This window comes from Rosa rugosa, chromosome 4, assembly GCF_958449725.1.
Source record: "Rosa rugosa chromosome 4, drRosRugo1.1, whole genome shotgun sequence".
In the NCBI taxonomy this organism is placed as follows: Eukaryota; Viridiplantae; Streptophyta; class Magnoliopsida; order Rosales; family Rosaceae; genus Rosa; species Rosa rugosa.
In genome coordinates, this window is record NC_084823.1 from 30,290,595 (window position 1) to 30,314,493 (window position 23,899).

The window sequence follows — 23,899 nt, forward strand, 5'->3', positions numbered from 1 at the left end:
GGATTTCGCATGATATTTCGAAACCCTTCTTCTTGAAAAAAAGCCTCTCAAGTTTGCTCAAGATGTTGAACAAAAAGTTCCCTTCTTTTTTGAAAATTTAATTGGAAAATGTAAACAATGCAATCGTGTGTTCCATGAAGATGGAGTATGTTCTATAACTTCTGAAAAAGCTCAAACTATGGAGGTCGTCAAACCTGTGACACGCCGGCTTCAACTAGGCATACCTCGGCACAACTTCACAGGTAACCATTTTTAGAATGGTACTTTTCAATTTTAGAGTGTCACTACTCTCATTTTACCTCCTGTAAGAAGAACCTTATTTGGGTGATGTTGAGTCAAACAAGGCCAGAAAGCCTATTGTCATTCGTAGTGCTGATTTGAGAACAACCAGTGAGAGTGATGCTCTGGCTACTGTACTAGTTATGTAACCATAGTCTTGAAATTGGATGCCAGAAACTAATGTAACAGCAGGTACCTATGAGCGTCATACAACTACAAACCTCAATTATCGAGCCTAATATACAAGAAATGAATCTATTACACTGACGGCTAAATGCAGCTGAAATTACTGTTGCTAAATGCAAAAAGAAGTTTTTGCCAAACGTTTAGGCACCGGCAGATCAAGTGACATCATCAATATATATTTACCTCTTCAATCCCCTTATGATATGAAATTATTACCTAGCCTTTAGCAAAGTAGTAGATAGCACATGGCTTGCCCAACTGAGTATGCAAATCACTACGATGTTTTCTTGCTCACCATGTGCTGTAAGCAAGAAAGAACAAGTAACCGCAAAAGATGGCAAATCAAAATCAAATCATCCGAGTTACCGAGTACCATCAAGAACATGCTTATCATGGTAACAACGTCAACAAACAGGTGCATGATTCAGTTTGATGATAGATACCAAGTCAGGGCATTTGAGAGTGAAATCAGATAAACAGAGTGCACAATTCTAGAATATTAAATTGTCATCTATAAAACAGTATATTTCAGAGATGAAACTAGATCCTATTTACAGGCCGACCTGAACTTTTAAAACCGGATATCTAAAGTAGCTACATCAAGTTGCAATTGCAATTGCAATTGACATCTTGACCTGCTAACTACAACTCAGAATTCCAATCATCACTGAATGGCAGAAATAGAAGCCCAGATTTAAATTCAGGGCTTATGCCTTTCCTCGGAGGATGACATGCTACTGGAGGAATTTGAGGCACGTTCTGATAAGGGTGGCTTGGAGTCACCACCTTCATTACTGATGAGGTTTTCTTCCCCATGCTCGGGTGACTTGGGACCCGACTTGAATGCTTTCACAGGATCTGTAGCATTGCTAGAGTCCATCACTAACCTGCTCTCCTTTTGCTCCTACCATACAAAATCACAAAAAAATTATGAAGTTGAGCATTATTGCAATAGGCAGAGTCATGAAGATTCTTTTCTTTTTCGAGTCACAACCATAATGTACTACTTACTCTCTGCAGTGCTTCATGCTCAGCCTGAATTCGATACGGTACACCATGTTTCTGATACACATTGGTCTGTGCCAAGTCTTCATCAATGTCACCGGCAGTGGTTGCAAAAGGATGATTGGAAGGAATCCACCTAATTGTATCCGGGTCAACATCAGCAGGTATCGAATCCCCTTCTTTAAGGAACATTGTCGGTCTCTTCCACTGGTATGCCCGCGACCTCCTCTTTCGATGGATAGCTTGTTCCTCTTTCGTAAGAGTAATTGGGGCAAGGCGATAAACCTTTCCACACATCTCTATAGTCGAATTTCCCTTACCAACTTTAACCAATGGATTATTGAATGGGTCATCGTACATGAGAGGCTTCGAACTGTCAGATTGAGCATCATCCAAGTACGGAAACAATGCAACATAAGCAAACAATCAGAACTCAACAGTGTTTCACAGTAATCTCCTGTAGAAGCTTATACAAACACAAAGAGAGAAAAGTGTTGAAAGGATTGGGAATCATACATGCCTCTTCTATCGGACCTAAGCTGACCACGTCTGACAAGATCAGCTACAGAGCCTTGACGATTGTTCTTCGACTTCCTGACCATGAATACTCTCAGAGCAACCACCAAAAATGCAGTTGCAATACATAAACCAATTGCCAAATTCGATCCCACTCGTTGTCGTATCTGATTATTATCAAGTTGTCAAAATGTTGCTAATGTGCAGACACTGGCTATAAATATAAACCCAGAACAAAAACCCTGTATAATCCTAACAAACCCATCATTATATAAACCCCTATTTGATATATGAAGGTTACCTTGAAAACAATGGGAGAGACTGAGCTGATCATTCCGTGGAACTTGTCAACTGGGTCTTTGAGGTTTATGGTATACTTGTAGTTCTCATCATTATGGGCATTAGGGTTTTCACCATTAGAGCTACCTGAGCCGTCAATGGCTCTAAGTAGGAACCTGTGAGTGGGTTTTAGCCGTCGAGCCCAGATGAACCGACCGTTACTGGACCCGAGTTCGGGTCTAAACTTTAGTACCAATGCAGGTGTTTGATGCTTTGAGACCCAAATTGAGGTCTATGATTCAGAAATCAAACACAGGATTGAATCGGTGAGAAATGAATGCAAATAATTATGTTAATTTTGGTTGGAACGATTGATAAGACGTATAAACAAAGGAAGGAAGAAGATTTTGCAGAAAGAAATACCTGGAAGGAAAGGGAGTGGAATTGGAGAGTCGAAGTGGAAGCCATTAGATGATGGAGTGCTTCAGTATCATACTTTGAGAGAATGAACCTCTATGAATGGTTTTGCAGATGTTACCATTTGTGCCAGAGACTCGGGTGCCATTGGTAATTGGTAGGGCTCAACAAATGCAACTTTTACCAAGTTACCACTCAAGAGTCAAAAGTTCACCAAATAATAAATATTTACTTCACTCAAAAAAAAAAATTTCTTTTTATGAATTCGTTTTTTTGTTTGTTTTCTTGGTTTAAGGAATGACGACCATCTGATAATGAACATTATACAGTGCAAGATGATTGAATGAAAAGTAATGAAACAAAACAAAATGTGCATCTAAACTGAAAAGTAATCAAGACATGAATAACCAAAACTACACTGATGCTGAGCAGTGTGAATGTGGTAATCACTATAACTATATCTATAACTGTAAACGTGGTGGTTGTAACCAGAGAGATACACCCTAGGAGGATTTCCAAGCCAAACTAAGGTGATACTCCCAAGAAATCAAAGGCGGTCAAGGGTGTCAAAAACTTGGACCAAAGCAGACAAACTCTTAAGAACCATAATCATAAGCCTGTGTCCCAGATCATCGCAACCCAAATTTTATCATTGGCTTTGGGCTGTTAGTCCTAGGGTTCTGATGTTAGCTGCTTTTGGGGCAGCCCCCTCTGAGTAGAGTGGTCCCAAAGGTTTATGAATAAATTCGGGTTGGATCTTAAATTGCTCGAATAAAAACCAAGTAGTATCAGATTACTGGTTACTTTGTGCTCCTCAAAAACGCTTGATCACCTTTATGTCGGTTGCTCTAAGGCTTCATAAGCAGTGACGCAAATCGATCGTGCCCGTTACAAATGGTCATTGTGTATTGTTAACCACATTTTTGCATTAATAGATTGACACCAAATTTCCTTAAAAAAAATAAATAATAATAAATAAATAAACAATTTGGAAAAGTGCAAAAGAGAAAATGGGATCGGAAATAGTAAAATTAGCACTGGAGTAAATAGCAAAATACTCCAAAATTACCCTTAAGCAAAGCTTCGTCGGCTCCCCATGAAAATGTATATAGCATATTCCACCACCGGATCTCTCTCTCTCTCTCTCTCTGAGAAAAATCTACCCTTGACAGCAAACCCTATTGGGGCTTAGCGCTGTCGGAGCTACTTCATTGCCCAATCCTCACTTACAGTCTCTGCTACAAACCCCTCTGGTTTTCCTTCTCTCCAACCAAAATTACTTCTTTTTCTTAATTTTCTTTCAATTTCGAACCCTTGTGGATTGAAAATCCTTCTCTGTTGGTGGAACCTATGGCAACAGGTATATCTCATAAACCCTAATGAACCTTTTGGATGTTATAATTGGGTTGCAATGGATTTACATTTCTGCTCAATTTGAATTTGATTTTGCGTCACTGTTTCTGGGTGAGTTTCAGAGGAAGAGGGAAAGGGGCACAGGAAAATTGAATGGGATGATAAGGAGGCTTGTGGGCACTACATGGTTCGTTTTTGCCCTCATGATCTTTTCGCCGGTACCCGAAGCGATCTAGGTCAGTTTCTATTTGAATCCCCACATTTTCTAGCACTAGATTTGGTTGCTGAGAAGACCTAGGAAAAGAATTGTTTGAATCATGATTCGAAATTTTGGTTTTTGATTCATGTTCTTTTCATATGTTTGCAATGTGGGAGGTTTTGACAGCCTAACAGTGAGGTTTTGGTTTTTGTTTCAGGACCATGCTATAGGATACATGACCCGAAACTGAAAGAAAGGTGAGTAGCTGGATTTCATTCTTGTTTAGAGTAGGATTCTCTTATTGGAAATGTTATTCGCGGTTTAGTTGTATATTTAGTTTGAATGCAAATCATAAGATGTTTATTGTTTTGCATGTTAGTTTGATTGTGTAGCGTAATTTGTTCTAAAGAAAAAAAAAATTTCTTTTCTATGAATAATAGTTGCATTTGTTTGGAAGGAGAGTTTATTTTGCAGTCCGAGGTATTTTAAGCTCTTGCTGTTTCTGTTCTTTATTTTAATCCAAGTGATGTAAGCGTCTTTATCATTTTCTTCATAGTAGGGAAGAAGAATCTGTAGCTTCCAATATTGAGCTAGATGACTAGAATATTTGCATGCAATGTAGTGTCTTATGTATTTCAATTCGCTAAATAGTTATGCTAATGGAAAGTAGTATGCTTCCCCTTAAATCATACGTAAAGCTAATAATCTTGTATCATAATCCATAACCTGCTTTTTTCTTTTTCTTTTCTTGTTCCCTGCTGGGCTGTGGTTATGTTTTCTCATTTCTGTTTTAATGATTTAGTTTTGAGAAGTCCCCAAGACATGACGAATACGTGCCCAAGTTTGAAGCTGAACTTGCACAGTTTTGTGAGATATTGGTAGGTTGCATGTCTTACTGTTGTCTCGGCGATCTATTGTTTTGTACCTATAGTTCTTTGTCATACTCTTCTTGCCCTGCAGGTGATGGATTTAGATAGAAGAGTAAGGCGTGAACGAGAACGACGTTCTCTGGAGGGGGAACCTACATCACCAACTCCCTTGCCAACTAACAAGTCTGAACAGTTATTTGTCCTGGAGGAAAAGTTAAAGAACTTGCTTAAGCAAGTGGATGCCCTTGGTGAAATTGGGAAGGTGGATGAAGCTGAAGCACTCAAGAGAAAGGTGCTGTTATTCTTGCTATACTCTTTTGTTAAGCATTTGTTTCATAATATGCCAATAAGTTTTCCTGGAAATCTGCATCCTGCCAACTTATCATTGTATTTTATCTTCATAATATGTCATAGCATGTTTTTGTTTGGTGGACTTGCAAATATTAATTCTAGGGTAGATATTTTGATAATAATGATGTGCAGAATCCTGAAGTCAGTGAAGACCAGGATGGTTCTACTCCCCCTGCTGTTACCATCCAATCAAACTGGTACAGTATTTTACTCCAGCACATCTCAGTCTATGGAATAGCTGCTGGTTACTGCTTATCTGCGTCATTGCTTTCCATCATCAACAAATGGGCTGTGGTAAAATTTCCTTATCCTGGGGCACTGACTGCTTTACAGTATTTTACAAGTGCTGTTGGGGTCCTCCTCTGTGGCTGGTTTAAGTTCATAGAGTATGACTCGCTTGACCTCCTTACTATGTGGCGGTTCCTACCAGCCGCAATTATATTCTACCTCTCTCTCTTCACCAACAGCGAGCTCCTTCTGCATGCTAATGTTGACACTTTCATTGTGTTTCGATCAGTCGTTCCCATCTTTGTTGCAATTGGAGAGACTCTCTTCTTGCACCAGCCATGGCCATCAATGAGGACATGGATCTCACTCGGGACTATTTTTGGAGGAAGTGTGATTTATGTGCTAACAGATTACCAGTTCACTGTCACGGCTTATAGTTGGGCTCTAGCTTACTTGATAAGCATGTCCATTGATTTTGTATACATAAAGCATGTGGTAATGACCATTGGTTTAAATACATGGGGTCTTGTATTGTACAACAATCTTGAAGCTCTTCTACTGTTCCCATTGGAACTACTTGTAATGGGTGAATTGAAGAAGATTAAGCATGAAATCACAGATGAATCAGATTGGTACTCGTTTGGGGTGATTTTGCCAGTGGGGTTATCGTGTTTATTTGGTTTATCCATCTCTTTCTTTGGGTTTTCTTGCCGGAGGGCTATTTCTGCAACTGGATTTACTGTTCTGGGTATTGTGAATAAGCTATTAACGGTTGTGATTAATCTGGTTATTTGGGAGAAGCATTCGACACTTGTTGGTACTGTGGGGTTATTGATATGTATGGCAGGTGGTGTTATGTATCAGCAATCTACAAGCAACAAGCCCAAAGTTGTGAATGAAGTAAAGGCACAACAGACTGACGAAGAACGACAAAAGTTAATTGAAATGAACAGCAGCTCAGAAAGAAACAACAAAGACACATGGGCTATGGGAAATGAACGAGGAAATGAGAAGTCTCCTTCAAGGTAATATTGTCTTGTTCGGTTGCTTCGGCATTCTATTTTCTGCAGAGCTGCATTCTTCATTGCTAAGTCTCCATTGGCAACTTCTCGTTGAGATGACTTTAAGATGGTTTTTGTTTCACAGAATATCCTTGTTTGACATTTGGGTTGAGATGAGTATTGGATATGACTTGGAAAACCCTGATAAGACAAAATATTGTATTGATTTGTTTTGTAAACCTAGATTGATTCGGTAGTCCATAGTGAAAAAGATGAAATACCATTTGTAAACATAGATCGATCGAATAGTTCCAATAGCAATGCCTTATTTGTTGATATGGAGACGTGCTCTTATATCAGAATTTTCTTCATATATCCTGAAGGCTTAGTGCTATGACAATGTAATTGTTGAATCTACTCAATGTGTATCTAGTAGGTAAAATTTGCATGTTTGATGTTTCAGTTGCAGAAAATAAGTCACCTGTTTTGTTTAGCTATTAATTTATTTTTGTCCCAAGTTTGTAATGCCTTTGATAGTGCAACTGAAGTTGTCCAAATCCAAATCCAAACATCAAATATTATCTTCCTCTGTGAATGTATAGTTAGGAGGAGGAGAACTTATATGGACATGAAGAAGACTTGAAGTCTTGCTATCCAGAAATCAACATTACTTTGCTGCCTGGCAATCTATATTCTTAATACTTGCACATATTCTGATGCATATATATTTTGCTTGAAAAGGGATTCGGTAGTAGAAATTAACATCCACGAGGTAGTTATGGCTAGCTTTTCGTGGTAACATATGAAACAAGGGTTAGGATCAGCATTCAGCATCCCAATTGACATTTTTATGGAGCTTCGAAACGTGAATCAGTAAATGTTTGTCCTTCACAAAGTTGAAGTTATAGTTTAGTACAGGGGAACAAGAAAATGTCAGGAATTCGCTACTTGTAGCCAGTTAGTATTCCTTTTTCATGTAATTGCGGTATTAAGTGAAATCAACTGAAAATTTAGTACAAATGATCCGATTATAGTTAAACTTTTTGCTGCAGTATGCGTCTCTGTAATGTGGTTTCCACCAGATGAGCAGAGTGTGGTTAATTATATGCTGAGATAGATAAACATGTATGTGGGATCTGTGGCGCAATGGTAGCGCGTCTGACTCCAGATCAGAAGGTTGCGTGTTCGATTCACGTCAGGTTCATTTTTTGATTTTTTTTTTTTTTTCCCATTCAACATATTGATTTGCTCTCTCTGTTCTTCTGGAGACAGACAAAAGAGATTAAAATTGAGTTGTTTTATCATATTCCAAGTTTCCAACATATTGAATTCGTTACCAATATGCCTTTTCTGGAACTATAATGTGGACCAGCCATTGTTTTGTTTTATTTAAAGTTTCAAACGATGCTCTCTTTTTTATTCTGGAGACAGACTTTTGAGATTAAAATTAAGTTGTTTTTGTTTTTTTTCATATTGAATTTGTTGGTTAATATGACGTTTTTTAATGGAAATTATAAACAATTGTTTTGTATTATTTGAAGTTTCAGGTTCAAGAAATGTCAGTCTAGTTAGCGTGTAGCTTGCTGAAGCTACTGCATGCTCTGCGGGACAACCTTTTCAAAGTCATAGAAAAAGGATACTAATTTATCAAAGTTGAAGGCAACTCCACATGAAAAGTGTGATATTTCTTGGCGTATAAAACATGTCATCAGCATGAAGAATAGCTTCTCATATATCTCCTTCAGCCATATCTTGAGATAAGCTAATTTCATGGCAAGGTTACACACTTGGAATTGAGAAATTCATGAACGTGAGAGAAAATGAATTGGTATCAGAATGAATCATTTTGATTATGCTGTTTATTAACTATAAACGATATTGTAACAATTTATCCTGAATTGGAATCAAAACTAGTATAATTACTAAAACGTCCATACTTGATAAGTGACCTAAACCTTTACCTTACAAAACATCAAAACTCGAAAAAGTTAAGTAAGAATTACTCTTTTTCATGAGGTTTACTAATCCGTACGTGAATTTTAAGAGATTCAGTAGCTTATGCATTACCTTTCTTTGTTAGATTGTAGATGTAAATTGAATAAGCAAAACTCATTCGGTACATATGGCTAAAACTAATTACTACTGTAATTAGAAAATGAAAACTTTTTCAACGATGTACCAAACGGTCCAAACCTAACTTTCTTTCTTTCTTGAAAAAAAAAAACTCATCATAAGAAAACACATAAGAAGTTAAAATTGAGTTGTCCTTTTAATGAGGTTTACTCGATCTGTTGGTAATTTTATTTACGAACTTATGCATTAACTTTCTTTCTTATATGGTAAATGGATAAATGAAACTCATCCTGGATATATATATGGTTGAAATTAATAATACTATAATTGAAGACTTCTCCACCCATCCTTACGTAGTTACGTCGATTCTGAAGACTTCTGCTCAATTGGCAAATAAATAATAGATGAATCCATGATTAAGATTTGTCACATTCTTTCTATAATCAGATTATGACTAAAACTAGCTAATTTGCTACTATATATAGGTGCAAGCAATAATGAATGAATTTTTAGTTGACTTAATGATGAATACTGTTGTCAACTAGTTTACGTGCAAGAAGAGTCTATAACATCAAGTAATTAACAAAACAAAGCAAGATTATTGAAGGAATCAAAGCGAAGAGTTCAAATAGTTAATAGACTACTTGATCGTCCAGAGGACCAGTGGTGTGTTCTTTATATAGTCTAGACCAGCAGTAGTAGCTAGAGCTAACAATGGTGACTTTTCTTTCAAAGTTTCAGAGAGTTGTAAGCGCCTACTGCACAAGCAGTGTCTATCCAATTAGACAGTATGGATTCAAATGCTCCATGCATTCACTGGTAGAAATCACCTCAAGAAAATCCATCAAACCATCATCTCCAACTCCTCATCAAAATAGATATCTCAAACTCTCTCTTTTGGACCAACTTCTTCCTCCTACCGTATATGGAACCATCCTGTATTTCTACACCCCTACCACCAACCACTGTGATCATGATGTTGCACTTTCGAAAGTTTCTGAGACTACTTCTAAGCGCTTACAAGCTTCTCTATCCGAAACCTTGGTTCACTACTATCCACTCGCTGGCCGTCTCAAAGGCACTGCGTCCATTGAGTGCAACGATGAAGGCGCACATTTTGTTGAAGCCCGAGTTAGGTGTCAGCTTTCAGATTTTCTTAAACAACCTGATCCTGAGTTACTTAAAAAATTCATGGCAGAACATGATTCTAAAACTGCTCAGATAGCCTTGGGTACTTGTGTCTTACTTGTTCAAATCAGTGTTTTCAACTGCGGAGGAATAGTTGTTGCTGTATCCCCTTCACACAAGATTGCAGATGGAATATCCCTCCACACATTTGTACGATTATGGGCTGCTATAAATCGCGGGGAGTACCATCAACTAGTTCTACCGAAGTTTAATGGAGCGACTTTGTTGCCGACTAAAGACTTGTCCACCATGCACAACTTCTTAGGACCAATCCCAACTCAAACTTTAACCACAAGAAGGTTCGTGTTTGATGTGTCAAAGATGGCAAGTCTCAAGGCTGAAATTGGGAGTAGAATCCAAAAGTTCACCCCGACGAACGGACAACTCGTTCTGGCAATCATCTTAAAATGTGCTCTTGCTGCTTCTCATCAATCCAAGCCTGATGGAGATACTACTTCAAGGCTAACAGTATTGTCCCAAATGGTAAACTTGCGCAGAAGAATTGTACCAGAAGTACCCGAAAACGAAATGGGGAACTGGTTTTGGGCGCTTTCCCTGTTATTCAAAGAAAATGAGACAGAAATACACGAGTTGGTGATCAATATGAATAAAGGATTGACAAACTTCTGCAAGGAGAAAGCAAACAGATTTAAAGGTGATGACGGATTCTTGGTGGTGTCTGAGTCTATGAGAGAAAAGGCTGATCTTTATACAGCAGAAAAGGGCATCAACCTCTACAGGAGTACAAGTGTGTGCAAGTTCCCTCTGTATGAAATCGATTTCGGGTGGGGAAAACCTACCTGGGTTTCTAGCCCAAGTGAACACAAAAACTTTATTTTGCTGCTGGACACAAAAAGTGGTGATGGTATTGAAGCTTGGGTGACACTTGATCAACAAGAAATGGCCATTTTTGAGTGTCACGAGGAGCTCCTTGCATTCAGCTCCGTTAATCCCAGCGTCGTTAATTAGTTTGAATTATCTTCCAATCACATTTTCCAGTTCATATCAAAGACGCAACTCTAAGATGTGCATATATATCTTCCTCAGTTTTATTATTATTTTTTTAGTGATAATAAAATGTGTAATATTGTAGAGTCAAAGTGTTACTGAATTTATGGCAAAGTTTGTTCTTCATGTTTGGTTAATTATGAAACTTAATTAGTGTTTGCTCTTTATTTAGTTTTACCTCAAGTGGTGAGAGGGGGATATATTTCTAGATTAATAGGATGATGAGTAACATTGTAACAAGACTAACAACTTCAAACTTCAGATTTAGAATTGCAAAGTAGTTTTAATCTAGATAAGACTGCAGAATAGCTTCCGTCCTAATTGTAACCACTTATATCAAAGATGGCACAAATCTCCACATAGTCCTCAATCATCTCAAAGCACAAAGGCATGTATGCAACACATATGAACGCATATACTCCCCATAAACTCAAACAGTAATAGATCGAGAATTTTACAATCCTTCAAGAGCTAAGCAAGGAACATCTCATGAAAGGTTCTCAGATGAAACAAAGGCTCATGCTTTCTTCAGATTAGAGCAAGTTCACCCGTTGGGTTAATAAGTCAGGGTTACCAGGTCATTGGGTCACTAGGTCAGTACACTGTTCACTGCCACTGGACATCTGTTTCCACCAGTTATGTTTGGGTCACTGGGTCAGTTACTGTTCATTGAATATTTTATTAATTTATTTAGTTTAAATGAGAAAATATGATGTAAATAAATAGTAGTGATGAACATTTTGGAAATGCAACCAAAGATATTTTTTTGAGTAGACAAATTATATCTCCACCGACACTTTTTTTTTTTTTTTTTAACACTCCACCGACACTTTTATCACACACCACCAACAATTTTTTTTTTATTCGACGCTGTTTTCTTCTAGGTCTCTTTAACCCCAGAACGCAATTAATGGACATCTATCAGATTGAGAAGCACAGCTGGTGTGTCTACCAGGTACCGATCTCAATTTTTTTTCTTTTCTTTTTTCTTTGTATTCAAGTGTTGATTTGATTGGTAAACATCATGAGAATTCATATAACTTCTTCTTGAAGTTTCACTTAATGTGCGTAAATGTTATTTCGCAACAAACTTCTGAACTCATGTATTATTCTTGCAGGTTGATCCTGAATCTATTATTGCTGGTAAGGCTGCTATTGAAAATTTGTTGGGTGGCATTGGCTATTTCTTTGGCCAGTCAAAAATTGCCCTCCCTAGGGATGTGAATGTAAGTCATTGACAACTTCTGTGGACTATTGGTTTCCCTTGAATACCTTGCACTTCTCCTTTAACTTTGCCAAAAAAAAAAAAATTGTTTTCTTATTTCGACTTTATCCTCTTGTTGTTCTTATTCTATGGAAGTTAAGTTCTCTTAACCAGTTACATGAGTATGCTAGTGATTACTGCTGAGTTAATACAAGAATCACAAACAAGGGTGTTCATAAGATTAATAAGATATTAGAAAGATAAGGTTGAATCATGATGAGTGTTTTCTCCCTGGTTCCTTAATAGAATCATAAATTGAAGGTGACCATTCTTGTGAGAAACTTCTGGCTGCACCTTTGGAGCTAGATATACACTTCTTTGTACTTAATATCAATATTTATCAATGTATACAACTGTACATTGACAAATTATACAGTCGGGCATTTCCTTGTGCAGCTGGTAAGTCAGGATGATTCTATTTTATATTGGCCTGCTGAGCTTTACACAGCTGTTCCAAGTCGACCCTTCTTTCTAAGGGGATTTTTGTGGGATGAAGGCTTTCATCAGCTCTTGATCTGGTTAGTTGTGTAAAGTTTTTCAACCTACATGTTACTCTACATGCCTCAATTACAGCTCATTTGCAAGTTTCTTGTAAAATATTAAACATGGCGTTTTATTGCACATATACTGAACAATTTTATTTTTTTTTGTCTAAATTTAGCTTGTATTAGATGACCTAAAGGATCCACCAAAATATATTGTACTGTCTATCTACTTTTGGCAAATGGCAAGTCTTTCCTATATTTATTTTGGACATCGTAGGACACTAGTTAGATCTGATGAATATTGATGGATGGATTCCACGTGAGCAATCAATGTTTGCAAAGGCCGCCGAGGCGAGCCCAGGGCGCTCTCTGGTGTGAGGCGACCGGAAAAAGCTTCGCCAGATCAAACTCAGACGTGTTGTTGAAAAAGCCGTTGTCCAGGTGATGGAGAGTCACTTTTTACAGAGGCGGCACCTCAGGCAGGAGAGCGAGCAAGAAGAAGTCGCGAGGTTTTTTTTTTTCTTTTTCTTTCCGTCAGAACGACGTCGTTTTGACAATTTTTTTTATTTTATTCCCCATACAACGCCGTTTTCTTCTAGGTCTCTTTAACCCCAGAATGCAGTTGACATCTATCAGATTGAGAAGCGTAGCTGGTATGTCTACAAGGTACCAATCTCAATTTTTTTTTACTTTTTTCTTTGTATTCAAGTGTTGATTTGATTGGTTCAAGTCTTGTTCCCATCCCAATTTTGTTTAGTTTGGTCTGTTGGTGCGTTCTTTGCTTGTGATATTAGATCAGTATGGTTTGCTCTTCTTTTTTTTTTTTTTTTTCAAGTCTTGTTCAGCTACTTTCTTTTCTTTCATATTCAATTCTTGGTCTATTGGTGCATTGATTTGCTTGTGATATTAGATCAGCATGGTTTGTTATTCATTTTATTTTATTTTTAGGGTTTAGGGGTTAAAGAGACCTAGAAGAAATAAGGATTCACAAGCAACGCCGTTTTCTTCTAGGAAACGCCTGAATTGACGAAGTTTGCTATTCGTGTCCTTAGCCTGACATGTAGTACGTGCATCAGGATGTGAGAGGAATTGGAGCACATTTGAGTCGGTAAGGTTATTTGGTTAATTGTTATTAAGTGGTCCAATTATATAATAGGTTGAATGTTTCTAATATCTATTTTTATTTTTATGTTGGTTTTAGATTCACAAAAAAAAAAAAAAGGAATAGACTTGAACATAAAAGGCTAAATGCATTGGTTTATATGAAGTACAACTCTTTACTAAGAGAGTGAAACATTAGAAGAAATGCAAAGAAGCTGCTTGATCCTATATTAGTGAAAGAAATTGATTTCCATGGTGAATGGATTTCGGAGATGGAAGATCTGGTTCTTCCAGGTGATCTTTCTTGGCTTGAAGATGATCTATTTGAGGTCGATGCTATAAGGAATGTGCCAATTGAATGTTATGAACAAGGTTTGTCAACTAGAATGCCTATTCATGTGGAGCCACTAGAGGAGCCGATCTTGGATGATTTAGGATTTGATGGGCACGATCTTCATGCTTCTTACTCACCTTCTCCTAAAAGAAAAAATGATGAAAGCTCAAGTAAGTATCTAGTTTACTATATATTTATATACATATATATCAAATAATTTTAATCTCAAATCTTATATCTAGGTAAGGTAAGATCCAAGAAGAAAATGAGAAAATTTGCTGCATTACTTAGGGATGAAGATGATGAGATAGAAGACCTTACTTTGCCTCCACACACTGATACAGCATTGAACATTGATGATTGTGATGACATTCATGTGGGTATGGATGGATATGATAATTATGATTTGGAAGAATGAAGTGCAGTGTTATTTTTCGAATTAATTTAGTATGAAACTGTGTATTATTGAATTTAATGTTATGGGAGTGCTTATTTGGAACCTTATTTAAGTATATTCATATTATTTATAAATGTAATGTATTATTATAATTATTACGGGAAAGGCGGTCGCCTCAACGCCTTGAGGCACTCACCTCGCGAGGCTCTAGGCGGTTGCCTTCGCCTTCGCTTTCGCATTTGAAAACATTGATCACAACAGATATCTCAAGCTCTCTCTTTTGGACCAACTTCTTCCTCCTACCTTATACGGAGCCATCCTGTATTTCTACACCCCTACCACCAACCACTGTGATCATGATGTTACACTTTCGAAAGTTTTCGAGACTACTTCTAAGCTCTTGCAAGCTTCTCTATCCTAAAAACTTGGTTCACTTCTATCCACTTGCTAGCTGCATGTCTCAAAGGTACTGCGTCCATCGAGTGCAACAATGAAGGGGTATATTTTGTTGAAGCCCAGGTTAAGTGTCAGCTGTTAGGTTTTCTTAAACAACGTTATCCTAAGTTATTTAACCAATTCATGGCAAAACATAATTCTAAAACTGCTCAGTTAGCCTTGGGTACCTGTGTCTTGCTTGTTCAAATCAGTGTTTTCAACTGCGGAGGAATAGTTGTTGCTGTATCCCCTTTACATAAGATTGCAGATGGAACATCCCTTCACACATTTGTACGCTTCTGGGCAGCTATAAATCGCGGTGAGTACCATCAACTAGTGCTACCAGAGTTTAATGGAGAAACTTTGTTGCCGACTAAAGACTTGTCTGCCATGCACAACTTCATGGGACGGATCCCAACTCAAACTTTAACCACAAGAATGTTCATGTTTAATGTGTCAAAGATGGCAAGTCTCAAGGCTGAAATTGGTAGTAGAAGCCAAAAGTTCACCCCGACAAACGGATAACTAGTTCTGGCAATCATCTTGAAATGTGCTCTTGCTGCTTTTCATCAATCCAAGCCTGATGGAGATACTACTTCAAGGCTAATGGTACTATCCCAAATGGTAAACTTGCGCATAGAATGGTACCAGAGGTACCCGAAAACGAAATGGGGAACTGGTTTTGGGCGCTTTCCTTGTTATTCAAAGAAAATGAGACCGAAATACACGAGTTGTGGTGATCAGTATGAAGAAAGGGTTGATAGACTTCTGCAAGGAAAAAGCAAACAGATTTAAAGGTGACGGCCGATTCTTGGTAGTGTCTGAGTCAATAAGAGAAAATGCTGATCTTTATAAAGCATAAAAGGGCATCAACCTCTACAGGAGTACAAGTTCCCTCTGTATGAAATCGATTTCGGGTGGGGAAAACCTACCTGGGTTTCTAGCCCAAGTGAACACAAAAACTTTATTTTGCTGCTGGACACAAAAAGTGGTGATGGTATTGAAGCTTGGGTGACACTTGATCAACAAGAAATGGCCATTTTTGAGTGTCACGAGGAGCTCCGCCTTCCACCTTTTTTTTTTTTTTTTTTTTCCTTTCAAGTGTAATATTGTAAAATATTCCAAGTGTTATTGAACAAGTATGCCAAAGTCTGTTCTTTACGTTTGGTCATGAAACTTGATTAGTGTTTGCCCTTTATTCCTTATCCTTGAGGTTAGTTCAAATGGTGAGAGGGGTTCATAAATTAGGTTAAGACTACACTAGAGCGGGATTTTATTTCCCGTCCAATGTAATAAAAAGAAAATGACACAACATTATCTAGTTGCTACATAAGCTGGCATTAGATGCTTGGTGAGTAATGCCTTAACTGTCCATCGGTTAAAGGTCTTATTCCAAGACTATGGAATATGATGTTAAACTTTATCTAACTACCTCGCAAATCATGAAACATTTCTATCCTAGTTTTTCTGGTTTTATTTTTTTTAATGTTTTTTATTAAAATAGTAGTAGTATTACAAAAGAACATATCGTGGTCTCACAAATAAGCTTCTCACACATAATACCACACTTCAGAAAAAATAATGAGTAGAGTAGAATAAAATGTAATAACCCTCTATTGCAAGCTCCTTTTCAAGCATCTCTTTCTCTCATGTGCTTCAAGAAGCGAATTTTCTGGCGAATGCTATTACTGCTACTGGTCATGGATCGACTCCGAGAATTTGGCTTAACAGTCTCCCTGCTTTCAGCGCACTATTGGGATCAGTTTAGTTTTGGTTGCCCAAGAGGGTTTTCTTTGTAATGCCTTTTCTTTTCTTCTAAAAAAAAAAATGTAATAACCCTCATATCCAAATTACCTGTGCAAATACCAAAACTACACCAAAACTTCTAAAACCTAGTACCATTTGGTCTATTGGCATAAGTGTTGTAAGGCCATCTCCAGCTGTGGGGGGCTAAAAATAGCCCCTTGGCTAAATTTTAGCCCCCGATAATCACTATTCATGTAAATAGTAAGGGCTATAATTTCTACCATCTCTAACCCTTAGGGCTATAAGTTTAAATGTCATGATATTTTATTGTTTTTCATTATGTATTAATATATAGTATTTTATAACTATGCTACTATTTTCACTCTTATATAATTATTTTTTTGATCAAATGTTATTAATTTTTTAGATCGTGCCATGTGTCACGTTGTAAGCAATTATTCGGATTCTTTATTAAATTTTAGTGAAGAGGTAGAAAAAAATATGAGTGAACGTGAGAAATGAAAATGAGAGTGAGGAGGTATTTATATGAATATTTATATTTTTTAAATTATTTTTTTCAAAATTTACCGTTACATTTCAAACTGAAAAAAAAAAATTAAAATAAATAAATCAATGGCTAGTCTTTAACAGCTAGCTGACTTCAATCTCAGCCATTAGTTTTGTTCATCAGAATTTTGGGCCACCAGCGTGGTCCCCACGAAGAAGAAGCCCAAGGGCTAAACAAAGGGCCATGTTTAGCCCAGCCCTTGGCCCTTGTAGCCCCCCAAATCAGTTTTTTGTTATAGCATAGCCTTGGGTTGGAGATGGAAAATAGTGTTTTTTGAGCTATACCAACTCCTTAGCCCAGAGTTCGAGATGGCCTAAGTGGAAAGTCTTCGTCACTTATGAACGAGTGTCCTCATTCACCAAATTAACTGATGCCTTTTCAAGGCAGAGGTTTTCCCTCCAATTGAAGATCATTTCTTTCATGCAGCAGTTCTTTCTCCTAATTGTGCAATGCCGGATACCCAATCTAACTTTACCAAGCCCAAGTCAATAATCGAGAACGACGAAAAGATTAAGCCTGGGATAGCAAAGTTTCAGTAAAAAAAAAAAAAAAAAAAAAACCGTTTTCCAAGCTACAGAATCGGCTCTGTTATTTCAGCCAGCACCACCATACTGCCACGTATATATATTATTACCACCTTATTTAGGTGCAAAATGTAACTCACACCAACCAGAGACAAAGCATCAGCTACACACTACATAGTTTAGCATCAGAATCACAAAATTTTTAACAATCCATGACAGCATCAGGAATTGCCATAAAAACGCCAGAGACGTGGCAAGGTAGAGAGTTATGGAGAGCGAAATCACAAAAGAAAGGTATCAATAATGGCCAGCTAATATGGCAATTTCATTTTTCACTAATAAATTTCATCAAAGTGACTCTCACTACAAGCAAATAGAATACAACATGTTTTGCAGAAACAAATGTCACCTCCAAAAAAAGCATTCTAACTTTCGCTTCTCACAAGTCAAATCTCACATTCCATCTACCATTAAAATCAGCATTGAGTGTCCAATTGTTTTCCCTGATCTGAGCATATGGAACCTGAAAAGGGGGAGACAAATTGAATAAGCCCCAGAAAGTTAACACCAAAACATATTGGAGTGACCCTAAAAATGGGGAAACAGAGAGAAAAGACTCGAGCGTGGAATTGAATTGATCCAGTAAGTCCAGTCTTTCCTTCAGCCATTCAAAAGGGGAACAACAAGGTTAAATAATCTGAGCTCCCTTTGTAAACAAAATTTTGAAGAGAAAGAAAGGAAAGAGAAAGATGAGAGAAAGACAAAAGAAATTAAGGGAGCAGGGAGGAAGGAGGAGTGAGGAGCGATCAGGCTTTTTCGTGTGGCCAAGTGAGGATTTGAAATAACTTTCGAATTTGAAGATTTCAAATCCAAATCCACAGCTCCAAATAACTATATCCAACCAGGGCCTTATAGAGCCAACAGAAAATTGTTTACATTGTTCTGAGGTTGTCAATCAATTGGTCATCAGATTAAAACTAGTGCTGGGATATATGAATTCGGAACAAATGATCCCAACAATGAAAAACAGGACGCACAGAATCATATGAATTAGAGCTAGGTAACATTACCTTTTCAATCAAGTCATACCCAACTTTAAACCTGACATCTTGGTCCTTCTGAAAGTTTAAAATGCACCAGGACAATTCAGCTGCTCCTTTGGATCCTCTCTGTCAAAAGAAATCACAGCCAACATCAACACATACACAAAAGGTTCCAACTCTCCACAACCTAGACATCACATTTCGGCAATAACATCACTCGATACCAACCTCTCTAAAATCTTTGTCAAGATCATATTTTCCCTTAACACTAAAGCTCAACAGGCCATCCGTCGTCACAGGGAATGCCTTCTTCCCGCGGAGAGTGTAGCGAAGCTTATCACGCTTATCATAATGCAATCCAGCTCCAATGCTAGTGTAAAACTATAATCGAATTGCATTGTCATTTTCCAAGCATGTCAATAACAAATGATTAAACTTCAAGAAAGGAATAAACTTGATAACTCTAACACTAAACCCCCCTAAGAAAAAGTATTGGGTTTAAACTCAATAACATACATCTGGGTAGAAGCGCCTAACAAGAGCAGTAAAATAAGTTGGAGCTCCAACTCTAGTGTCTAGCTCTCCATGAACCTGAAGCAGAATTAATAAAAGGAACAGCAATCATTGAATTACAGTGAACTAGGGAATTGAAATTGAAACAGAGAGGAATTGGGGAGTGAAGTGAAATGGGTACCTGCAAACGGGTTTTGGAATCGAGAGGTAACTTCTGCTTGGCGTGGATTCTGAGAGCTTTGGAATCTCCACCGTATCTGAGAGAGGTCTCCATTCGGAGGTTTTGGAGTTTTGAGAGCAATGAAATTCGAAACCCTAGATAACTGGATATGGCGGAGAAACAAAAGACTTCACAAACACTTCGAGTCCCTATCTCTGGGAATAAAGACCACGAGTATAGTGTGTTTTTTCTTTTTTTTCTTTTTTCTTTTTTTAACTTTTTACTTTTTACTTTATTCCCTTAACTTATATTTTATTTTATTTATTTTTTTGACCAAGTCCTGCGGTATTCTGAAGCTTTTAACAAAGGACCACAGTAATCTGCAGTTGGGAGGTCTTGTCAGAATGTTTCCTCCGCCTAGCAACAAAACAATAACCTTGTGGATCAAGCGCTCCAACCTGGACGCTCAACCACTATCCAAAATTGTAAACATACAGATTTGGATTTCGTGGATAACTCCATTTAATTAAAAACTGAGAGCAATATGATCTTTCTATACTCTACATTTCCTATATTTTATGAAATATGTCATTGAAGCATTTTAAACTCATCGTGTCACTATAACTAAAACTAAAGTTGTCACTCTCTCCTTCTCTATCGCATCACTACACACACAGGCCAATTCATCACAGAATCACAATTCAACTCGGTGCATGTGGTATAACAGACAATTCAACTCCACCTCTACTGTTCTTTTCATCGGCGTGCTCATGAAACAATCCGAACGATACATTGATGAAGGTTCGCTTACCTATAACTCATCATTTTGTAATGAATCTGTTATGGACATAGAATTTACTATGTTATGCTTGATTGGAACAGCAAGTTCTTTTTCTTGTCTATATAAAATAGAGCTTCTCAGTGCTTTGGAGGGATAATATATCTATTTTTAGTATTCGATTCATGTTTTATCCATATCAAGTCCTATTAATTTGTTAAAATTTTACGAGTTGAAGTTTATGGGTCCGGATCAAGGGACACATTATTTGACACAATTTTTTACACTTAATTTTATCCTTTAGATCTAAATTGATCAAATGGTTGTTATTAGTTGTGAGTATGATTTGGCAAGTGACATGGCAATAAAATTATTCTCCAACCAAAAAGATAAATAAATTTAGTTAAACAATTTTTTTTTATAAAGAAAATCAAAGAAAAATGTTTTATGTGATCCAACTCCAGAAGAACATGAGTGTTTGAAAAGAAAAACCCAGGTTCATGGCAAAGAGGTGTGCTCCTTTTTTCAAATAAAAACACCAATCTGAGGTCATATCAAATTCAAAATCCACATCTAATCTGTCTTTTTAAATAACCAAATGAATCTTCTTAATTGAATGCCTTAACCAATAGGCAAAGCAATCGATCAAGTTAATATCTATGCAGTGAGATTAGGGACCTAAGCAAATCCTAATTCTTTGCTTTTAGAATATATAGGAAGGAATCAAATACTATGATTCGTAATGAACTACATCCATATCTAAACTCTTCTTTTCCCTTTCTTCAAGAAGAAGATGATCTTGGGTATTTTTTTTTTTTTTTTGTAAAGAGATGTGGATTTTTAATTTGATATGACCTCAGATTTGGTGTTCTTTTTTTTGAAGAGGTTGTGTTTTTATTTGAAGGGGAACACACATCTTTGACATGAAGGCCAGCTTGGTGTTCTGAGAATGAAGGTTTTTTTAATTTCTATTTCTACTGCATGCATTTGTGCTAGTCGGCGGTGTTCATATATGGAATTAATAGAGTATTGATGGTATAGTGTTCAGGAATCTGCTTTTTTTTTTCTTTTTTTTTTACTGTGCAATTTTGATTTAAGATTCGTGCTATTTCTGCTTTGAATTTGCTTCGAAATGAATCATGGGATTCTTCTTGCTATCCTCTGTTATTCTTCTTCTACAGTTCAACTTCAATCAAGTAAAACTTTTTCTTTGATTTTCTTTATAAAAAGAATTTTGTTTAACTAAATTTATTATCTTTTTGATTGGAAAATAATATTATTACCATGTCACTTGCCAAATCATACTCACATTTAATAACAATCATTTGATCAACTAAGATCTAAGGGACAAAAGTAAGTGTAAAAAATTGTGTCAAATAATATGCCCCTTGATCCGGACCCGAAGTTTATATTAAGAGTCTGCTTGGTTGTATCGCTAGTTTTATTGTTCATAAGATCTGGGAATGAAGTTGCTTTTTCAGTTTTTTGTTACTATGTGAGAAAAGCGGACATGTGTGCTTGGTAGACTAATTTATAGCAAAGAAAAAAATCACAGATTTTTTTATTTTGAAAGACAAATTAAATAATGTTTTAGGGAAACGGAAATTGGGAGAGAATTGAGTCGTACTTTCATTGATAATAGGGGCCTCTTTATATAGAGGATTACAATGCATAGAATCTGAATTGTACAAGGAAAGGTAATCATACATTGACTAGGAATCTCTAAGATTCTTCTAGATAAACCCTATTACCACTAGGTCAAGTAACCTAGAGTTTGGGCCAGACACATAATCTGGATTTACTTGAACACCCCCCCTTGTGTCGCCCAAACGTGGTGCTCCTCTCGTTGCCTCATTAAAAACCTTGCCGAATAACAAAAACCCAGTGGGACAAAAATAACCTCGGTCGAAGGGGAAAAAGAGCACAACACACCCTTCACGTTTCGAGACCATACGTGTAGACATCTCCCCGTGATGTCTGCATCTCCCCCTGATGACTATGGTCATAGGAGTTCAGATGACTTCCGCAAACGATGCTACCAACACGTTTCTCGAAAGTGAAATTTAGGCAATGACTTAGTGAGCAAGTCTGTCACACTGTCCTTAGATCGAACCTAGTTCCCTTTGATCTTGAGGAGAGTCTGTTGTTGCTGATTATGCTTGGTGTTGTCGCATTTGATGTAGCATTGCTTCACTTATTGAAGATAAGCAGCATTGTCCTAAATGCTTGTAGGCTCATCTGTGGTAGACTTCAAACCACAATTGTTCGAACATGCGTAATTATGGATCCAATCCATATACATTCACAAACCACTTCGTGAAGAGCAATAATCTCTGCATTGTCTGAAGATATAGCGACTAGGGTCTGTTATGTAGACCTCCAAGATATCATGGTCTTTACCCATGGTGAACACTTAACCAGTTTGGGAATGACCTTTGTGTGGGTCAGAGAGATACCCAATATCAGCAAAACCTTCCAAAACACATGTCGTTTTGGGATGAGAATAGAGGACGCAGGCCAATGTTGGCGGCGTTCTTGGTGTGTGATGAGTCCGAATCCATCTTCTCTCTGTAGGGATAAAGCATGCATGCCTATATCAGTCGTACATCTCTAGTATCGAAAGATATCTTTTACACCAATCCAATGGCGTCGCGTTGGCGCAGAGCTATATCTAGCTAACAAGTTCACTGCAAATGAGATGTCTGGTCTTGTGCATTGGGGTAAGTACAATAATGCGCCTATTGTACTCATGTAAGACACTTCTGCCTCTAGCACATCTTCGTCATCATCCTTCAGGCGAAGAGGATCATTTTCAGGAACAAGACTACGAACGATCATGGGGGTGCTTAAAGGCTTGACCTTGTCAAAATGCCTAAGCATCTATCAACACGATGCTCAAGTTTCAAACTGAGACATAATCGTGTTCTCCCAAAATCCTTCATCTTAAACTCGGATTTCAAGTGTTCACCGGTTTCCCTTAACTCTTTAAGGGCTTCCAATGAAGATCATGTCTAACATGAACCGCGATAGAATCCGAAACTTGTTATGGAAACGCGCGGGCATATCCCTTCCCAATCAAGTAGTCATTTTAGTGAGCGTTTCAATCTTATTGTAAACGCGCTCCGTGGTCTAGAGCCACTTGACTTGGGTAAATGAAGTTCACCATGAACCTTCATGTATATTCCGTATCTAAATCCCCATAGAGATACGTAGTGACCACATTCGTAAGCTGCATGATCAGTTATTTGGAAACTACCAAACTGATAGAGTAGTGGAGTGCAATGACATCCATTACGAGATAATATGTCTCATCGTAGTCGATTTCAGGGCGTTTTGTGAGAAGTCTTGCACCATAAGGCGAGATTGTCATCTCTTTTTCTCACCACGCTTTCTAACGAAGACCCATTAGTCAACAAGTTTTATGATAGGAAGTGTTGGCATCACTGGCTCGAAAACCTTCCTCTTCGTTAGAGAATCCATCTTAACCTGGATCGCATCTTCCCATTTAGGCCAAATTTCTCTACGTTGGCATTCATTCATCAACGGAGCGTGGTTCGATATCATCGGACTCAACAAACTCATGCGCGATGAAATGCGCA

General features: G+C 37.5%; 5 protein-coding genes, 1 non-coding gene and 1 pseudogene across 7 annotated transcripts; 5 read left to right on the forward strand and 2 right to left on the reverse strand.

Moving 5' to 3' along the window:
- Nucleotides 1-893: 893 nt before the first annotated feature.
- LOC133745159 (protein MULTIPLE CHLOROPLAST DIVISION SITE 1) lies at nucleotides 894-2,845 on the reverse strand. 2 transcript variants are annotated; one of them, XM_062173155.1, is made up of 5 exons: nucleotides 2,689-2,845; nucleotides 2,288-2,557; nucleotides 1,987-2,153; nucleotides 1,477-1,843; nucleotides 894-1,369 (listed from the first exon to the last, which is right to left on the reverse strand). In XM_062173155.1, the coding sequence occupies exons 1-5, from the start codon at nucleotides 2,731-2,733 to the stop codon at nucleotides 1,166-1,168; spliced, it is 1,053 nt and encodes a 350-aa protein (XP_062029139.1). In that variant the 5' UTR covers nucleotides 2,734-2,845; the 3' UTR covers nucleotides 894-1,165. The 2 variants fall into 2 exon arrangements, with proteins under 2 accessions (XP_062029139.1, XP_062029140.1); XM_062173156.1 differs by having other exon boundaries at nucleotides 2,288-2,536; nucleotides 2,689-2,828.
- A 927-nt stretch (nucleotides 2,846-3,772) lies between these two features.
- Nucleotides 3,773-7,145, forward strand: LOC133745758 (GDP-mannose transporter GONST3). Its single transcript, XM_062173876.1, has 6 exons — nucleotides 3,773-4,042; nucleotides 4,158-4,271; nucleotides 4,452-4,491; nucleotides 5,037-5,112; nucleotides 5,195-5,395; nucleotides 5,587-7,145. The coding sequence occupies exons 1-6, from the start codon at nucleotides 4,033-4,035 to the stop codon at nucleotides 6,709-6,711; spliced, it is 1,566 nt and encodes a 521-aa protein (XP_062029860.1). The 5' UTR covers nucleotides 3,773-4,032; the 3' UTR covers nucleotides 6,712-7,145.
- A 670-nt stretch (nucleotides 7,146-7,815) lies between these two features.
- On the forward strand, nucleotides 7,816-7,887 carry TRNAW-CCA (transfer RNA tryptophan (anticodon CCA)). The gene has a single exon. It is a non-coding gene; the product is annotated as a tRNA-Trp (tRNA).
- A 1,491-nt stretch (nucleotides 7,888-9,378) lies between these two features.
- On the forward strand, nucleotides 9,379-11,076 carry LOC133706846 (acyltransferase Pun1-like). The gene has a single exon (XM_062132399.1). It carries the CDS (start codon nucleotides 9,471-9,473, stop codon nucleotides 10,911-10,913), a length of 1,443 nt encoding a protein of 480 aa, XP_061988383.1. The 5' UTR covers nucleotides 9,379-9,470; the 3' UTR covers nucleotides 10,914-11,076.
- A 2,839-nt stretch (nucleotides 11,077-13,915) lies between these two features.
- LOC133742872 (uncharacterized) lies at nucleotides 13,916-14,606 on the forward strand. Its single transcript, XM_062170555.1, has 2 exons — nucleotides 13,916-14,306; nucleotides 14,379-14,606. Exons 1-2 carry the CDS (start codon nucleotides 14,075-14,077, stop codon nucleotides 14,552-14,554), a joined length of 408 nt encoding a protein of 135 aa, XP_062026539.1. The 5' UTR covers nucleotides 13,916-14,074; the 3' UTR covers nucleotides 14,555-14,606.
- A 9-nt stretch (nucleotides 14,607-14,615) lies between these two features.
- Nucleotides 14,616-16,221, forward strand: LOC133744630 (acyltransferase Pun1-like; annotated as a pseudogene).
- A 1,882-nt stretch (nucleotides 16,222-18,103) lies between these two features.
- Nucleotides 18,104-19,722, reverse strand: LOC133745738 (outer envelope pore protein 21B, chloroplastic-like). Its single transcript, XM_062173860.1, has 5 exons — nucleotides 19,544-19,722; nucleotides 19,366-19,440; nucleotides 19,078-19,230; nucleotides 18,877-18,975; nucleotides 18,104-18,329 (listed from the first exon to the last, which is right to left on the reverse strand). The coding sequence occupies exons 1-5, from the start codon at nucleotides 19,634-19,636 to the stop codon at nucleotides 18,246-18,248; spliced, it is 504 nt and encodes a 167-aa protein (XP_062029844.1). The 5' UTR covers nucleotides 19,637-19,722; the 3' UTR covers nucleotides 18,104-18,245.
- Between the last annotated feature and the right edge of the window lie 4,177 nt (nucleotides 19,723-23,899).